The 17,775-nt window shown below is 39.0% G+C and overlaps 1 protein-coding gene across 6 annotated transcripts in view; it reads left to right on the forward strand.

Annotated features, from left to right (window-relative positions):
* The window catches only part of ABCB1 (ATP binding cassette subfamily B member 1), a 219,545-nt gene that overhangs the window by 182,445 nt on the left and 19,325 nt on the right, over nucleotides 1-17,775 (forward strand). For all 6 annotated transcript variants that reach the window (XM_028844740.2, XM_077994375.1, XM_077994377.1 and 3 more), the window contains 4 exon segments: nucleotides 3-110; nucleotides 2,130-2,207; nucleotides 4,934-5,017; nucleotides 9,938-10,141. In XM_028844740.2, the coding sequence (XP_028700573.2) occupies nucleotides 3-110; nucleotides 2,130-2,207; nucleotides 4,934-5,017; nucleotides 9,938-10,141 (474 nt within the window).

The following is a 17,775-nucleotide window of genomic DNA, read 5'->3' on the forward strand; positions in this document are numbered from 1 at the left end:
AGATTTTTACAAGAAATGATGATGCCGAAACAAAACAACAGAATAGTAACTTGTTTTCACTATTGTTTCTAGTCCTTGGAATTGTTTCTTTTATTACATTTTTCCTTCAGGTAAATGTCTCCATTTTCACTATATTCATTTTGAGAAATGCATCATTATTCAACTGGGGGGATTTATAAACATTGATGTAATTGGCCTTTTAGTAGAACTTTTCTATTAACATGGATACTAATAGCCAAGTTTTTCTGACATGGTGAAAAAAGATGTTTGCCTCCTCTGTCTCCCTTGCTTACCTTCTCCTCTCCACCCTCACCTCCCACAATGAAACCAGAGGGAACAGAGTGTTTGGCCTAATATGATGACTGGAGGTGAAAGGCAGGGACTTAAAAGTGGAGTGTGGGGGAGCCCTGGATATAAGTTTGGATATAAGTATTGCCAGTAAATATAAATACTCAAATGTCTTCCCGTGTTCTAAAAGAAACAAAAAACATAAACTGGTGTTCTAAAATAAACAAAAAACAAAAACCCCATAAACTGGTCACATGGGTTTAAAAAGGGTTTGAAGAGTTTATCACTCAACTTTTGTTCAAGAAGAAAGAACCATTTCAATGATGGAAGAATGTCAATCCTCTAACAAAAAATGTAGGAAACATTTGTAAAGAGTCAGATTTTTACAGCTTGCAAAACATTTGGCTGAAATGAAATGGCAAGGAATTAAGTACTCTAAAAGTTTAGTATGAGGGCCTGGTGTGGTGGCTTATGCCTGTAATCCCAGCACTTTGGGAGGCTGAGGCAAATGGCTCACCTGAGGTCAGGAATTTGAGACCAGACTGGCCAACATGGCGAAACTCTGTCTCCGTTAAAAATACAAAAATTAACAGTGTGTGGTGGTGTGCACCTGTAGTCTCAGCTACTCAGGAGGCTGAAGCAGGAAATGTCTCAGGAACCCAGGAGGCCAGGAGGCGGAGGTCGCTCTGAGCCATGATCGTGCCACTGCACTCCAGCCTGGGGAACAGAGTGAGTCCCTGTCTCTAAATAAATAAATAAATAAATAAATACCATTTAGTAATATAAGACAGTGTTGGTTTTGGTTCAAGTGCTCCTTGTATCTGTTTCTGATTTTGTGTCCTTGGGCACATAAGTAAACTGTCTAAACCTATTTCTTTAGCTGTAAACTAGAGATACTGGTACCTGCCTCTTGATAATTAAAAGGATCATGTGACCAAGTGCCCAGGCCTGCGTGAGGCAGTAGTAGGTAATCACTTATTAATTGAATGACTAGCCCACTGTAATTTTTAAAGATAAAACTGTGAATAGATCTCTTTATTCAACATGTAAGCGTGTATTACATTTTTTAAAAATAGAATATTGTTCTGGACATTATAGGAGGGGGAAAAGAAAAAACAGACTGAATTCTTTCTTTACTCACTGGGGAATTTGTCCTTACTAGAATAAATGTGACACTCTAACTACTTACAGGATTGCCATACCAGCTATTAATACCACAGGTGTTTGGAGGACGTAAAGATTGCTCAATATAAATTTAGTTAAGAAACTTGGAGTGAGGCAGGCTTTGAGTTGGTCCCTTAAATGTTGACAATTTGAATTGGTGAAGCAAAAGAAGTTAGAGGACTGCCTTTATAACATCATGGTGCTTGGGAGTACTGGAACCTAGCTTGCCTGGAAAACAGGTGAGAACAAAGTCTGTGAATTATAGGACCTTAGAAGTCCAGAGATAGCAAAATGCCTGAAGATGTTAGACCACCCAACTCCTCTTCTTAGTAACATGGGGAGGGAGTCCAGTGGGTAATTAAAAGCTCAGGCTCTGGGTTCCCATTCTGGTTAGGATTCTCATGGATCTGGATTAAGATTCCAACTCTGTGACCTTATAACTATGGACTTTGGATCTTATCAGGCTCTCTAAACCTCAGTTTCTTCTGTAAAGTGGGCTTTTCTGTCTATACCACCTGTGCAGCCTTGTGCCATGGCACACAGTCGCAGAAACAGCAAGCCCTTGAAATCAGGCTTTCTGACTTTGTCTAATCTCCTGCTTTAGCAAAGACATCAATTCTCCCTCCTTTTATGTAATTGGTGGCTGAGTCTCTGACAAGGCATGTTCCTGCCCACAGGGCTTCACATTTGGCAAAGCTGGAGAGATCCTCACCAAGCGGCTCCGATACATGGTTTTCCGATCCATGCTCAGACAGGTATGTTTATTGAGGGCTGTGCCCTGGGATGGGTAGAACTCCCCATGTGTGCGCCTTGGACTCAGACAGTGGGAGCTCTGTGTTGTTTCCCGGGCCTAGCTCCTATATTGGTTGTTCCTCAGTCTTATGTCAGAGATGCAGCTGAACTGCCCCCTAGGTGCAGGCAAGGCTCTACTGTCTGCCTGTTCTGAGTGGGCACAAGGAACTGGACCAGTTTGAGACAGAGCCTCCAGAATGGATTCACCTCCAGTCTGTGTCTCAGCAGTGGTGGTCAGTGCAGGCAGAAGGCATCTTTGATACTCCTCATCCCTTTCCTCTCTTTCCTTCTTCCTTCTGGGAAACCCAGGGCACAAGCGTTTCTTTCCATCAAGAGATGCCCTCTGTACTCTTTCTTTCTACAAATCAAAACTCATCCCTGTGACCCATTCCTCACTGCCCATTTTCTTTTCTGAGGCTAGTCTGAAATACTAGTTCAAGCTGCAGTGTTACTGGCTGATAATGGGTTTAATGGAATGCTACTCACATTTTGCAGCTTCAAAACCCTAACCATTGACGGATGTGAATGTTTTCCTGGGGAAATGGGGAAGGAAATTATAGGAATGTAAATCAGAGCAGCCCAGTTCAAAGGGGAAAATTCCTTTAACAATCATGAACATTTTGTATGTGACCTAATAACTTTCCATTTTAAAAATCACTAATCACTTGCCATTGAGTAAAATGATGCTTTAGAAGTCTGTCCCAGATGTGCCAGGGATACTCAAACCCTGGCTAAGAGGCATCAGTTTGGTGTGTTAGGTTTTCTAGAGGGCATTCACATTTTGCCAGCTGTCTCTGGTTCCTCAGTTCTTCCCCATTCCTTCCATCACCATTTAAAAACAAAATGTATTTATTGAAATTGCTGGCAAGTGACTGACAGAGCCAGGACTGAATCTGAGTGAGAGAGCACAGTTTGATGGGAAACGCTGTCCTTGAACTCTTAGGTTGAACTGTATTTATAACTCAGATTCCACTTAGGTCTACACTGACCTTGCTCCAGGGCCAAATTTCCCATTACCCAACCAGCCTCCAGGCCAGCTGCTATATCCATTACACTTTGGCAGCTGAGCTGATGGTTAGTGGAATGCCTCCTCCATAAATTGTTAAGTAGGGCAAGCATTTATTAAGTGCCTTCTGCTTACAAGGTCTAGTACTTAGTATTGTAAGGCATTCAAACCTGAATGGTCCCTGTGTTCAAGGACGTTACATTCCTGTGCAGAGACACTTTTAACCACTTAAGAATATTGAAAAGCAAGTTGATACATACTATAATAAATTATAGCACTATTTTTTCTTAAATATTTTTGGGAAAAATGATAGATACTTCTTTAATGTAAATAACCAGTTTAGATAACTTCTTAGGGACCACAGTTATTTGTAAAACACATAAATTCATACTTCAAATTCACAATCATGTTAGTATCTGTGTATTTAAAAATGTAAATGGTTTTACAAAGAAAATCTTATTTTATGTTGAATATTATATTTTAATCTGGATTACTTTTGTTGATTTCTTTTTGACTCAAATCATTTATACTGCCCTGAGCTACATTTATCTAACTGCTTGTTCAACCTCTCTGTTGGATATCTAATAAGGGTTTCACTGTTTAACATTTCCAGAATTGAGCTTTTGACTCTTCTACTCCCCACCAGACTTATTCTTTACTCCCTCTTCCCCCATATCAGTAAGCAACAGCTCCATTCTACCAGTTGTTTGGGCTAAAAACCTTGAAGCCATCCTTGACTCTTCTCTTTCTATTAACATTGCAGAAGCTTCCTAGCTGATCTCCCTGCCTCCATTCTTATCCCAATCTGGTAGGTTCACCTTAAAACAGCCAGAATCATTTTTCTAAAATAGAAATCAAGTCATATCCCACTGCCCAAACCTGCTGAAGGCTGCCCGTAGCTCACAGGATAAGATCTGGAATCCTGACAGTTGCCCATAAGGCCACACACTATGTGACCCCCACTGTCTCTCAAATCTCATGTCCTACAACCACCTTTTTCCAACACAACATCTATTTCATACACAGTGGCTCACTGCCCAAGAGTAGGAATGGGAGGATCAGAGGAGCCAAATGAGAACACAAATCTGTCCAGAGGAAGGGGAGGCTTTTACAAACTCACACAAAGGTTCTTTTTAGGCTGCTGGCAGCCTTTAAAGCTTTCTTGCTGGTATATGAACAGATCAGGTATGCCTTTGCCTCAGGGCCTTTGCACATGCTGTTTCTGCTTTCCCTGAGGTATTCTCATCCTTTCCTTCATTCAGGCCTCTGTTCAGATGTCCCCTTAGACAGGCCTTCTCTTTCCCCTCCCCAGTCACTAAAATAGCACCTCCCCTCACTTTTCTGTTCTTCTTACCCTGCTCAATTTTTCTTTTATTTGTACCTTCCATCTCTAGAATCTAAGCTTCACAAAAGCAGCCACTTTGTCTTTTTTGTTTGTACAGGTCCAACACTTAGAAATCATGCACAGGACAAAGTAGGCACTCAGAAATTTTTGTGACAAATGAAATGATCTATTTATGTGTTTTTATATTAAGTTTCTTTCTTGTGTATTGAATGTCGCATCCTGAGTGCTAAATACCGGGGATATAAGTATAAACAAAACTGACCCTGTTGCTGCCCTCTTGGAGCAGAGAGTCTCATAAACAGAGCTTTAAGATAATAAAATCATTTTCTGTGCCACAGGATGTGAGCTGGTTTGATGACCCTAAAAACACCACTGGAGCATTGACTACCAGGCTCGCCAATGATGCTGCTCAAGTTAAAGGGGTACGTGCCTCCTTTCTACTGGTGTTTATCTTAATTGGCCATTTTGGACCCCAGCATGAAACTAATTTTCTCCTTACAGGTGTTAGTTATCATCATTAAGAAAATGTTGGATAGATATCTAACCTACGAACATATCACATGCTTTTTATAGCAACATGTTAACTATTTAAACATTATATACTGTAGAACATATAGATAACTTATAAACCTTTTGCTATTGCTATTATTCATGCTATTAACAAGATGCATGAAGAATCGTTATTTAGAAAAGAGAGTGTAAAGTGCTCAATCAACATAAAACAGTAATTGCTCCTGAAGAAAGGATGTATTTAATTGCTGTAAGAAAGTTTAGGGTCACTGTGGTTACAGAAGGGAGGGAAGACAATCCTCTAAAATATAGATTGAAAGAAATGAAAAGCACATTAAAAAGTTAAAGCAAGGATAGAATAACTTTAGTCTTTATCTTTAATAACTTTAAACTTTAATAATTATAATAACTTAAATTTTGCTACTGTATGAATCTCTTGATATAACTAGATACTATTGAACCAGCAGGTTTTGATTTTTGGCTGAAGTGACAATTTCTTCTACAACTGTTTATGGCAAAAGTCCACAAAATGATGTAGAATTTGAAAAAATTCATGTTATCTCCGGTGTGTCTTTTCCCCTCTTGAACCTTATTCATCTTTATCTTTAAATCTTTCTGTAAGATAGTACTCTACTAACATTTCTTCTATCTAATATATAGGGCTTCTTTAAGAATAAATTAAGCTTTGAATGAGGAAACACATAGAGTTTTAACATTGAAATATAAACCTTAGGAGTCCCTCTTTTTCTGTTGTTTGGAATAGTTTCAGAAGGAATGGTACCAGCTCCTCTTTGTAATTGTTGTTTTAATACAAACTTCTTTGCTTAAAGCAAACAAAACAATAAAAATCAGGATTTAGATCAAGTTGTATAGAATGTAATTACAGGTGCACGCCTGTAATCCCAGCTACTTGGAAGGCTGAGGCACGAGAATTGCTTGAAGTCAGGAGGTGGAGGTTGTAGAGGTGAGATCGCACCACTGCACTCCAGCCTGGGTGACAGAGCAAGACTATGTCTCAAAAAAAAAAAAAGAAAAAAAAAGAAAAGAAAAGAAAAGAAAAGAAGACAAAGTAGCTGGAATAAAGTGAGTGAAAGGAAGAAACTGTGTGAATAGGCCAAAAGGGGCAAGCATAGAAGGAGGCTGTTGCAATAATCCAGGACAGAGATGATAGTGTTTTAGACTAATGTGGTTATACAAAAGGTTATACAAAATTTTAAGATATAATTAATTCTGGATATATTTTAGATGTCAGCCAACAGAATGTATTGGTTGGATTAGATGATGGATATGAGAGAAAGGGAATTTAAAGATAATTCCAATTATTTTTTACCTGCACAATGGAGAAAAATGGAGTTGATTTTTTGTTTTTTTAAGCTCTCTTTTTTTAAAGAGAGTAGCCCTGGGCTACTCTCTTTGTAGCCCAGGCCAGACTACAGTGGCGTTATTATAGCTCACTATAAGCTAGAACTCATGGGCTCAAGAAATCCTCCCTTCTCCAGCCTTCCTGCTAGCTAGGACCACAGGTGTGCACCACCATGTCCTGCTAATTTTTAAATCTTTTGCAGAGACATGGTCTCCCTATGCTGCCCAGTCTGGTCTTGAACTCCTGGGCTCAAGCGATCCTCTTGCCTCAGCCTCCCAAAGTGTTGAGATTACAGGTGTGAACTGCCATGCCCAGCTGGAGTTGATCTTTATGAAATTCAGAAGCCTGTTGGAGAAGCAGGCTTAGGGGAGAATGGAGAGTTCTGTATGAGACATGGTAAGTTTGTGATGTCTGTATTAGACATCCATGTGTAGATATCAAGAAGGCTGAACTTTGCACTGCTAACTTTAGTAAACCTTTTATATAATTGGTTTACCAAATAATTTTACTATGCTTCTGCATTCATTCTGGTTCTCAGAACTCTATAGACTCCTACTCTGTAGGAGAAATATATGTGGGACAGTGAGCATTAGTCTCTGGAATAAAGGAACAGTAACCAGTGCAATGTGACATTGCACAGTATGACACAGATCCTGTGGTATGGGCTCATGTGCCTTGATGGACAAATATCCCGCATCACATTTGACGTGGAAGACACAATCCTGGAGGCAACTCAGTGTTTTGCAGCAGAACCTGGAGCAGATGTATTCAGGGCATTCTGTATTGCAGTTTTTCTTCCTTCCTCTCAGATTCCTCTGGTGTTATGACCTGCCTTAGGCCACAGTGAGTTCCCATATTTGTAAAACTGGTGGTCACTTTTTCCCTCCACAGTGCTGTTTGTGAGGCCCTTTGCCATATTCACTGTCTCTAATTGCCTGCTGGGGTCAACCTTCTGCTTTTCACTTTTTTCCCCAAAGACACCTCGAACTGGCACTTTCATGGCCCTGCCAAGATGGCTGCACTCACCTTATGTGAGCCACTCAGGCAAAACTATTTTCCAGAACTTAAAACAGTGGCTAAAAAGGAAAGACCAGGGAAGAGGAAATGAGCAGGTTGGCAAACACTGTCAACTTAGGAAAGCCCAATGTAGCTGTTATCACAGATTGGCTGAGAGAGGACTGTTGGATCTACTTTACACCACTAACTGATCTGTTTTTGGCTGACAGGTTTTGGTTCCTCCCCTCAACCCTAGTCTTTACAATGAAAATTTTCTGGCTACTAAGCTGTGCTCTTCCATTCTTCTTAGTCCTCATATTTCTATAGACTCCTACTCTGTAGGAATAGATGTAGGACAGTGAGTGTTACTCTTTAGAATAAAGAAACAGTAACCAGTGTAATGTCTGAAGTGCTAAATCAAATGAGGCTGAGGAGTTAAATCTCCTTGCAGTTTAAGGTCTTAGACTTTTTAGTTACTCTTTTTGGTACATTAAAGAATTTGCCGTCTTTAATCCATCTTATTTCTTTCTGTGGCCCTTCACTGCTATCCAAAGCTGCACATTTATATGTCTGAAAGGTTATATAGCCGGGTAATTCCTCTGCCATGAACTCACACCGAGAAGTGATTCTAGGTGATATTCTAAGAGCTTCTCTCACAAGCGCATAAGTCAGTAGCTGTGGTGGGAAATGAGCTCTGAGTAGAACTTGTAGATACTGAGAACAGGAGCAACCTATATCATCCCTGTGGCACAGCCCTTCTCCAGCTTGCATCCTTTGACCTTCAAACTAAAGATGTGAAATGCAGAGAGCTGGCTTTGAAAACCATTTTCTGATTTATCCCAAATTTGGCAAATCATCCCTTTAATATAAGCTCAGTGATTGCATCAACTAAATATACAGGTGTTATATTATTTATGATATCTTTTTCAGCCCTGGTGCAGCTCCATGGTACGGAATTTAATGTATTTAAAGGCTACTGATAGTTATAGCACTCTTTTCCTAAGTACAATTCTGGTGTTTATATCAGACAGGTGTTAAATGATTTTGTAGGGATTAGTGTAGGGAATTATAAAGGATTCTATTGCTACCAGAAAGGGGTCCCGATGCAGACCCTGAAAGAGGGTTCTTGGATCTTGTACAAGAAAGAATTCAAGGCGAATCCATAAAGTGAAGGCAAGTTATATTAAGAAAGTGGAAAAATAAAGAATGGCTACTCCATAGGCAGAACAGCAGCATGGGATGCTCAGCTGCTTATACTTATTATTGTTACTTCTTGATTACATGCTAAACAAGGGGTGGATTATTCATGAGTTTCCTATAAAAAGGGGTGGGCTCTTCCCAGAACTGAGGGTTCTTCCCCTTTTTAGACCATATAGGGTAACGTTGCCATGGCATTTGTAAACTGTCATGGCACTGGTATGAGTGTCTTTGAGCATGCTAATGTATTATAATTCACGTATAATGAGCAGTGAGAACAACCAGAGGTCACTTTTGTCACCATCTTGATTTTTGGTAGGATTTGGCTGGCTTCTTTACCACAGCTTGTTTTGTCAGCAAGGTCTTAGTGACCTGTATCTTGTGCTGACCTCCTGTCACATCCTCACATCCTGTGACTTAGAATGTCTAACCTCCTGGGAATATAGCCCGGTAGGTCTCAGCCTTATTTTACCCAGCCCCTATTCAGAAAAAGCAGGTCTGGGGCCAGAGCAGGCATTTGGAATGGCTTGAGGGCACAGAATATTTCCAGGGTAGAGGAGATGTGCTGGACTAAATTATAGAGTGATGGACTAAACTGACTTTGTAGCTTGACTTTTGGTTTCAGAGTTGGAAATCTGGTTTACAGTTGGACTTTATACAGTGGTGGATTAAATTCACTTTGTAGTTTGACTTCTGACTTTAGAGCTGGAAATCAGCACACACTAATGAAAGTCATGCTTCAGACTCCCTCTGGAATTCAAGGGGAAGACAATAATGCCCGCTTACTATCTTAAATTAAATTCCATAATTTTCAACTCTGTATTTTTTCCAAATTAAACATTATATCTCAAACAGACCCAGATATATTTGAATATTGTTAATGACAAATATTAGGCTTAAATTATAAGTAATTATATACCTAACATTGGAAATTTCTATAATTCCCAGTTTGTCAGACTCCTTTATCTTGCTGATTTGCAGGGATTGCTTTAGTAATGTTGCTGTGGTTAATGAAGGTTTTCTTGGTATTAAAAGATCCGAAGAAATAGGAATATGTAATTGAACTCTAGATTGTTGATATTCTACTTTCAGCATTCTGAAGTCATGGAAATTCTTACTGTAGAAACTCAATAAACTTATAAGTAAACCTTTACTTTTTAGTTCATTACTGAGAAAATAATGAAGATAGTCTCATGAAGGTGAGTTTTCAGAAAATAGAAGCATGAGTTGTGAAGATAATATTTTTTAAGTTTCTCTAATATGTTTTGTTTTGCAGGCTATAGGTTCCAGGCTTGCTATAATTACCCAGAATATAGCAAATCTTGGGACAGGAATAATTATATCCTTAATCTATGGTTGGCAACTGACACTGTTACTCTTAGCAATTGTACCCATCATTGCAATAGCAGGAGTTGTTGAAATGAAAATGTTGTCTGGACAAGCACTGAAAGATAAGAAAGAACTAGAAGGTGCTGGGAAGGTGAGTCAAACTAAATGTGATTGATTACTCAAGCAGAGTAAAATATTCTAATCAGTGGTGTTTTGTTACTCCCTGCTGCTTACTATGCTCTAAGAATGTGTTTATAACCATTCCTCAAAGCAATCTTTTTTATGCTTATTCAGTAAATTAGAAACTTACAGAAAGTAGCAAAGCCAGTTCTTGGACTCAAAAACTGATAATTAACTTTAACAAACTTTTTCAATTTTCAGGCCATTGTCTTCACACTGTTCTTCCTTCCTACTCACTTTCCTTGTTCCCTTAGTTATTTTCTTCTTTCTTTTCTCTCACTTTCGCTCTATCTCCACTCCTTCCTTCCTTCTTTCCTTTTTTCCTTCCTTCCCTTCTTCCTTCTTTTCTTTCTTTTCTTTCAAGGTTAAATCCATTCCTTTATTGAGGAAAGTAGGCCTATTTTATTTGTACATGTAAGGGGGGAGATTAAATATGGAAAAACCCTAGGGGTATTTATTATATCTGTTTTAAATTACTACCACTCTTTCTTTTTTTTTATCGTGCTCCTCTCTTCATCTTATTTCTATTTATCTTTACCCCTTTTTTACTTCTTTTTTTTCCCCCTGCATGCTTGTCTATTTTTTCCCATTATTTAACAAATGCTTATGTGGCATTTACTGTGTTTCCTGGCAAATGTCTTACTCCTTATAGCAACCATATGGGGTCTATTATCTCATTTTTCTGGTGGGGCGGAGGCACACACAGGCAGGTCATGGCTCTGGACTTTAGAGCTGATAGATCTTGGAGCCAGAATTCAAACTCAGACAGTTATGCTCCAAAGTTGTTTCTCTTTCTGTTATAAAATGAAGAGTTCCTCTGATGGCAGAACGCAGTCTGATATCACATGACCTGTATCATAGTGGAAATGAGAGGTCAGAGCAGGGCTGACTGCCATAACTAACATTTAGGACAGGGATATATGTGTGATGAACGTTCTGAGGTTCCCGGGAGTTAGGGCAGGGACTCACGCAGATCAGAGTGGACTCACACAGATCAGAGTGGCTCTGGTTGTCAGTAGGCCCAGCTACCTCACCAAGTGAATGATGAGGAAGGCCCCAGATGTTGGTCATTGCCACTAATGCTTTGTCCTTTACCTCTCTGCTATCTCTTCAGACTATCCCATTTTTGGGGGGGTTCTCTCTGGAAAATCTTTTGGCCTAGCTGTAGTGCCTCCCCAGCCAGTGTCTGTAGGGATCAAACTTCATGTCAGGCATCCTATCAGGCTCCCAGAGGCCCATTTCTGGAGGTACATCAGGATGGTGCCGACCCACAGGGGTCTATTGTGGTCTGGCTCAAGTAACATTGGCCCCTGCTGGGGAATACATTCTGTGCCAATGACTCCATTTAATACTGTACTTTGGGGATCTCCTCCATGGTGTTGACTCTTCCCCTGAGAAGATGGAAAAATCTAAGACAAAATATGAAAAAAGGAGAAAGCATTCTAGTTAACGGTGAGGTATTTGAAATGTCCCAGCAGGGAGTCTTAGAATGCTTTTAGGAAGAAGATGATCCAATCTGATCCCAAGCTAATTCATACAAACCACAGGTTAGCACCTTTGAAGTGACAATGAGATTTAAGACTCTTGGAGTCCTGTCAGGGGGACCAAAGGAAGGGGACAGATGGAAATGAATTATGTGTGGATATGGCAGATTTTCTGAGTAAAGGTCAGGGATGTGATACATGTTCTAATTCAAGGGTGGCTCATGAGAGGGGCGGAAGTAGGTAGGGAAAGTAGTGAATCTGCACCAACTAGTCCACATAATATTGAAAATCAACTTCCACCTGATCACAATTCTCAAGCTGCTGTTTAGTACTTCTTATATAACAAGTATCATACTAACAGCTCTAAATACATGATCTAATTTAATGCTCTCAATAACCCTGTTGAATTATCCCTGTTGGATAATGAAATCCAAGATTCAGAGAGATCAAGTAACTTGCTCACAGTCACACAGCAACAGCCTCCTAACCAATCTCCCTGCTTCTACTCCTTCCATTCTTGTCCAACTGTATTCTACATTCTTACAGAAGTCATTCTGATCTCTCATAAATACAAATCTGATAATGCCAACCCTTACTTGAAAGTCTCAAATGGCTTCTTATCATACTTGGAACAAAATCTAATCTTTCATCATGGATTATCAAACTCTGTATGATTGAACTCCTGATGACCTTTATGACCTTATCTGGCATCACGGTCTCTTACGCCTGCATGCCCTGGCCCAGTGGACATTCTTGCAATTCCTGGAACGTTTTAAGCTGATTGCCTCTGATCTTCTCTTGGCTGACTTTACATTATTCATACCCTAAAATTATTACCTTTTCAGAGAGGCCATTCCTGACACCTGAATTAATTCATAATACTTCTCAGCCCTTGATGTTTCTTTCCTATTTATTTGTTTATTGGTTAATGGTGTATGATTTGTTTATTGATTAAGGGTGTATGCGACATTAGAGCCCACTCTTATTCTGACTGCATGAGGTCAAAATCTGCTCATAACCTCTACCCTGCCTGTGATCTGTGCTCTGTAGTTATTCAGCACATTATTGTGGACTAGTGAGCATTTCTATAAAATGCAGGTGACCCTTGAACAGCACAGGTTTGAACTGAGTGGGTCCACTTATATGTAGTTTGTTTTCAATAAATGTATTGGAAAATTTTTTGAAGATTTGCAACAATTTGAAAAAACTCACAAGCCATGTAGCCCAGAAATATCAAAAAATTAAGAAAAAGTTAAGTATATTATAAATGCATAAAATATATATAGTTACTAGTCTTATCATTTACTACCATAAGATATACACAAACTTATTATTTAAAAAGTTAAAAATGATCAAATTTTATGCACACAAACACTTACAGACCATATATGGCACCATTCACAGTTAAGACACATGTCAACAACTGTAAAGATACAGTGTGACATGCTTTGGCTGTGTGTCCTCATCCAAATCTCACCTCGAATTGTAATAATCCTCACATGTTATGGGAGGGACCCAGTGGGAGGTAATTGAATCATGGGGGTGGGTTTTTCCCATGCTATTCTCATGATAATGAATAAGTCTCATGAGATCTAATGATTTTATAAAGGGGATTTCCCCTGCATATGCTGTCTTGCCTGCTGCCATGTGTGATGTCCCTCTGCTCTTCCTTCATCTTCCGCCATGATTGTGAGGCCTCCCCAGCTGTGTGGAACTGTGAGTCCACTAAAACCTCTTTCCTTTATAAATTACCCAATCTCAGGTATGTCTTTATTAGCAGCATGAGAACAGACTAATACATAGTGTTAAATCATAAAATAAAACCATAGTATGTACTGTACTACGCCAGTAATTTTGTAGCCACTTCCTGTTGCTACTGCAGTGAGCTCAAGTGTTGTATCTGCTTAAAATGCAGTGACACTAATCATCTCAGCAGGAGCAGTTCCTCTCTCCAGTAAATTGCATATTGCAGTAAAAAGTGATCTCTCATGGTTCTTGCATATTTTAAAACTCACGATTAGTGCAATATCATAAACAGTAAATAATACCAGGGAACCCATATGAAGTACCACTAGTGATGCTGGAAGTGCTCCCAACAAGCAGAGAAAAGTCATGACATTACAGGAAAAAGTTGAACTGCTTGATATGTACTATAGATGTGAGGTCTGCAGCTGCAGTTAGTTGCCTGCCATTTCAAGATAAATGAATCTAGCATAAGAACCATTGTAAAACAAACAAACAAACAAAAAAACCCCAAAATTCATAAAAGCCATCACTGCAGCTACAACAGCAGGTGCAAAAACCTTGCACTTTTTGTACAATACCTTTATCTCATATTGAAAATGCAGCTTTTACATGGGTGCAGGATTGCTGTAAGAAAGGCATACCTATAGACTCTAATATGATTAGAGGAAAAGCAAAGTCAATTCAAATTAAAAGTAAGATGAGGGATCTAGAGCTGGATAATTTAATGCCAGCAAAGGATGGTTTGATAATTTTAGAAAGAGATTTGGCTTTAAAAAAATGTCAAGATAGCAGGAGAAGCAACTTCTGCCAATCAAGAGGCAGTAGAAATGTTCCTAGATGCTATTTTAAAAAAATCATTGAGAAGAAAGAATATCTGCCTGATAAGGTATTTAATGCAGTTGAAAGTGCCCTATTTAAAAAAAAAAACGCCACCAAGGACTTTTATTAATAAGGAAGAGAAGCAAGTCCAAGGATTTACGTCAGAAAGGAATAGGCTAACTCTGCTGTTTCGTGTAAATGCAGTCGGGTTTAGGATGAGTCCATATGTATAGATACGCCCTTATGTGTAAAACTGCTCATCCCTGATCCTTGAAGGGAAAAGATAAGCCTCAGCTGCCAGTCTTTTGATTGTACAACAAGAAGGCGTGGACAATGAGAGCCCTTTTTCCGGATTGGTTACATTGATGCTTTGTCGTTGAAGTCAGGAAGTACCTAGACAGTAAGGGACTGCCTTTTAAAGTTCTTTTGATATTAGACAATGATCCTGGCCACCCAGAACTCACAAGTTTAACATCAAAAGTATTGAAGTGGTCTACTTGCCTCCCAAACATGTCTCTAATTCAGCCTTTAGATGAGAGGGTTATAAGAATCTTTTTTTTTTTTTTAATAAATTTTTTATAGACATGAAGTCTCACTGTGTTACCTGGGCTGTTCTTGAACTCCTGAGCTCAAGTGATCCTCCCGCCTTAGTCTCCCAAAGTGCTAGGATTACAGATGTAAGCCACTGTGCCTCACCACTCATAAGGATTTTTAAGGCTCATCACAAAGCACATGGTACTCTACAGAAAGGATTGTTAACGCTATGGTAGAGAGCCACCATAGAGAAGAACATCATGCAAGTCTGTAATCCTAAAATGATAAATTTCTGCTGGAGAAAACTGTGTCCAGATGTACATGATTTCACAGGATTTATGACAGAGCCAAACAAGGAAATCACAAAAATAGATAGGAGATCTGAAAGAAAAAAAAAAAGTGGTGGGTGAAGACTTTCAAGGTATAGATTTTGGAGAAATTCAAGAGCAAGTAAACATCACACCAGAGGAATTAACAGAAGATGATTTGATAAAGATGAGTGTTTCCAAACCAGTGCCAAACAGTGAGAAAGAAGATATAGGAGAAGCAGTGCCAGAAAACTGACTTTACACAATCTGGCAAAAGAGTTTCCGTTATTCAGGAGTGCTTTTAACTTCTTTTATGACATAGACCCTTCTGTGATACAGGCACTGAAACTGAAGCAAACAGTGGAGGTAGGATTGGTACCATATTGAAACATTTTTAGAGAAATGAAAAAGCAAAAAGTCAGAGATCGCAATGCATGTCAGTAACCAGTTGTGCCTGCCTTTCCTGCCTCCCCTTCCACTTCCTCTGCCTCTTCCCCTGTACTACCCCTGAGACAGCAAGACCAATCCCTCTTCTTCCTCCTTTTCCTTAGCCTATTCAATATAAAGATGGTGAAGATAAAGACCTTTATAATTGATCCACTTCCACTTAATGAATAGTAAATATATTTTCTCTTCCTTGTGATTTTCTTAGTAACATTTTCTTCCCTCTAGCTTACTTTATTATAAAAATAACATACAAAATACATGTTAATTGACTGTGTTATTGGTAAGACTTCCGGTTGACAGCAGGCTATTAGTAGTCGAGTTTTTGGGGAGTCGGAAGTTACATGTGAATTTTCAACTGCATGAGGGGTCAGTCTCCCTAATCTCTATGTTGTCCAAGGCTCCATTGTAGATGCTTTTTTCCTTTTCAGAAATAAAAGCCATAAACTTGTTTATTTGAGGGTGGGAAGAGTAATGTCAGGAGGCTGTTTTTTCTTTCTAGAAACATACATTTTTATTTCTTCAAAAGTATTTAGTACATAACAGTTTCCGAGGGAAACTCGATGCTATTTGTTCTTGAATTAGAAGTTCTCTCTCCTCGTGGTAATTACTGAGTCTCCATTTAAAACTCTTGGAGTAAAGGAAGCTGTGAGGATGCAGGGTGGTATTTAAGCCTTTTCCTAATTGCTTCATTGTGTGTCAAGATGAAGACAGTCCTGAAGTTATTATGCTGTTTTACTCACCATGCAAGGTCTGTGACTCAAACTCCCACTTTTATTGGGCTAAGTACACACTAAAAAGCAATGACATTTACAAACCAATCTCAGACAAGACACTCCTGCCTTAGAAAATGGTGCACAGAAAATATTTCTTAAAACCATTACACTGAAATATACAGTAAAGTCTATGTTTCAGCAGACATTGTTATAGTCTGTTGAATTTTCTTACTAATCTGGAAAACCTGTTTGTTTGAATTCTGATAATTAGAAATATTTCTAATGCGTCTGACAAAAGGATTGTCTTTGGGAATTTGAAGGTGAATTTTTTCTTCTCGCCTTTTGCTTTCTGCACTTTTACGGTTTTCTAAAATGACTATATTATCATTTTTATAATGTGTAAAAGAAGTTTATAAAATATTTTAACATAAACCTGACATTTTCCTAACTTTCTAAGTAGCTTGTGGTAAACATAATTCAATCTTCTTGGCCTGTCAGTGTAAGAATAATATTTTTAATTTTATTTTTAAATAAGTTTTTGTTTCTAAGAATGTTAATTTTTTTTTTTTACTTCTAATAGCTTTTGATATTAGTCTTCAAAACTGACTTAATGTCTTATGAAGTGCTGCTGTTATGTTTGAAGTTAGGTAATTTATGTAGGATTCAGAGAAGAATAAATGGAATTTCACATTTATGATTTTTAAGCTATAAAACATGCTAAATTAAATGTGTCTTTATTAGAATCTGTTCTGACCAGTGTATAGGCCAAAGAGAGGAAGAACGTCTTAAACAATAAGGAGTCAAATCTCTTGGTGACTTATAATTCTGGAAATTATTTCTGTTAGAATCATAGCATTAAAAGGGACTTTAGAGACCCTCTAGTCCATCCTCCTCATTTCGCAAATAAGGAAAATGAGACAGCATTTTGGTTCAAGGTGGTGCGGCTGATGTAGGCTGAAATCTCATCTTGTACACTGGTGTTCTTTGCTTTTTCCATATCCTTTTACTCAGACTCCAGAGATGATGAAGGATGTGTTTTTCTAATCAAATTGCCTTGTTGGAAGTAACATTCAATTACAACATAATTGAATGATGGAAACTTCCTTTTTAAGATGGAGTCTCACTCTGTTGCCCAGGCTGGAGTGCAGTGACACCATCTTGGCTCACTGCAACCTCCGTCTCCCGGGTTCAGGCGCTTCCTCTGCCTCCCAGTAACCTGGAATTAAGGCATGTGCCACCATGCCCAGGTAATTTTTGTATTTTTAGTAGAAACAGGGTTTCACCATGTTGGCTGTGGCTGATCTCAAACTCCTTCCCTCCAATGATCCACCTGCCTCCATCTCCCAAACTGCTGGGATTACAGGCATGAGCCACCACACCCAGCCCAAAACTTTCTGGAAAACAGCTTGATAGTATGTGCCACATTCCTTAAAAAGTTAAAAAAGCTTCATTCAAGCCAGGTGTAGTGCCATGTGCTTGTAGTCCTAGCTACTTGGCAGACTGAGGCAGGAGGATTGCTTACCCAAGTGTGTGAGGCTGCAGTGAGCTATGATG

The sequence above is a fragment of the Macaca mulatta genome, chromosome 3 (assembly GCF_049350105.2).
Source record: "Macaca mulatta isolate MMU2019108-1 chromosome 3, T2T-MMU8v2.0, whole genome shotgun sequence".
NCBI lineage: Eukaryota > Metazoa > Chordata > Mammalia > Primates > Cercopithecidae > Macaca > Macaca mulatta.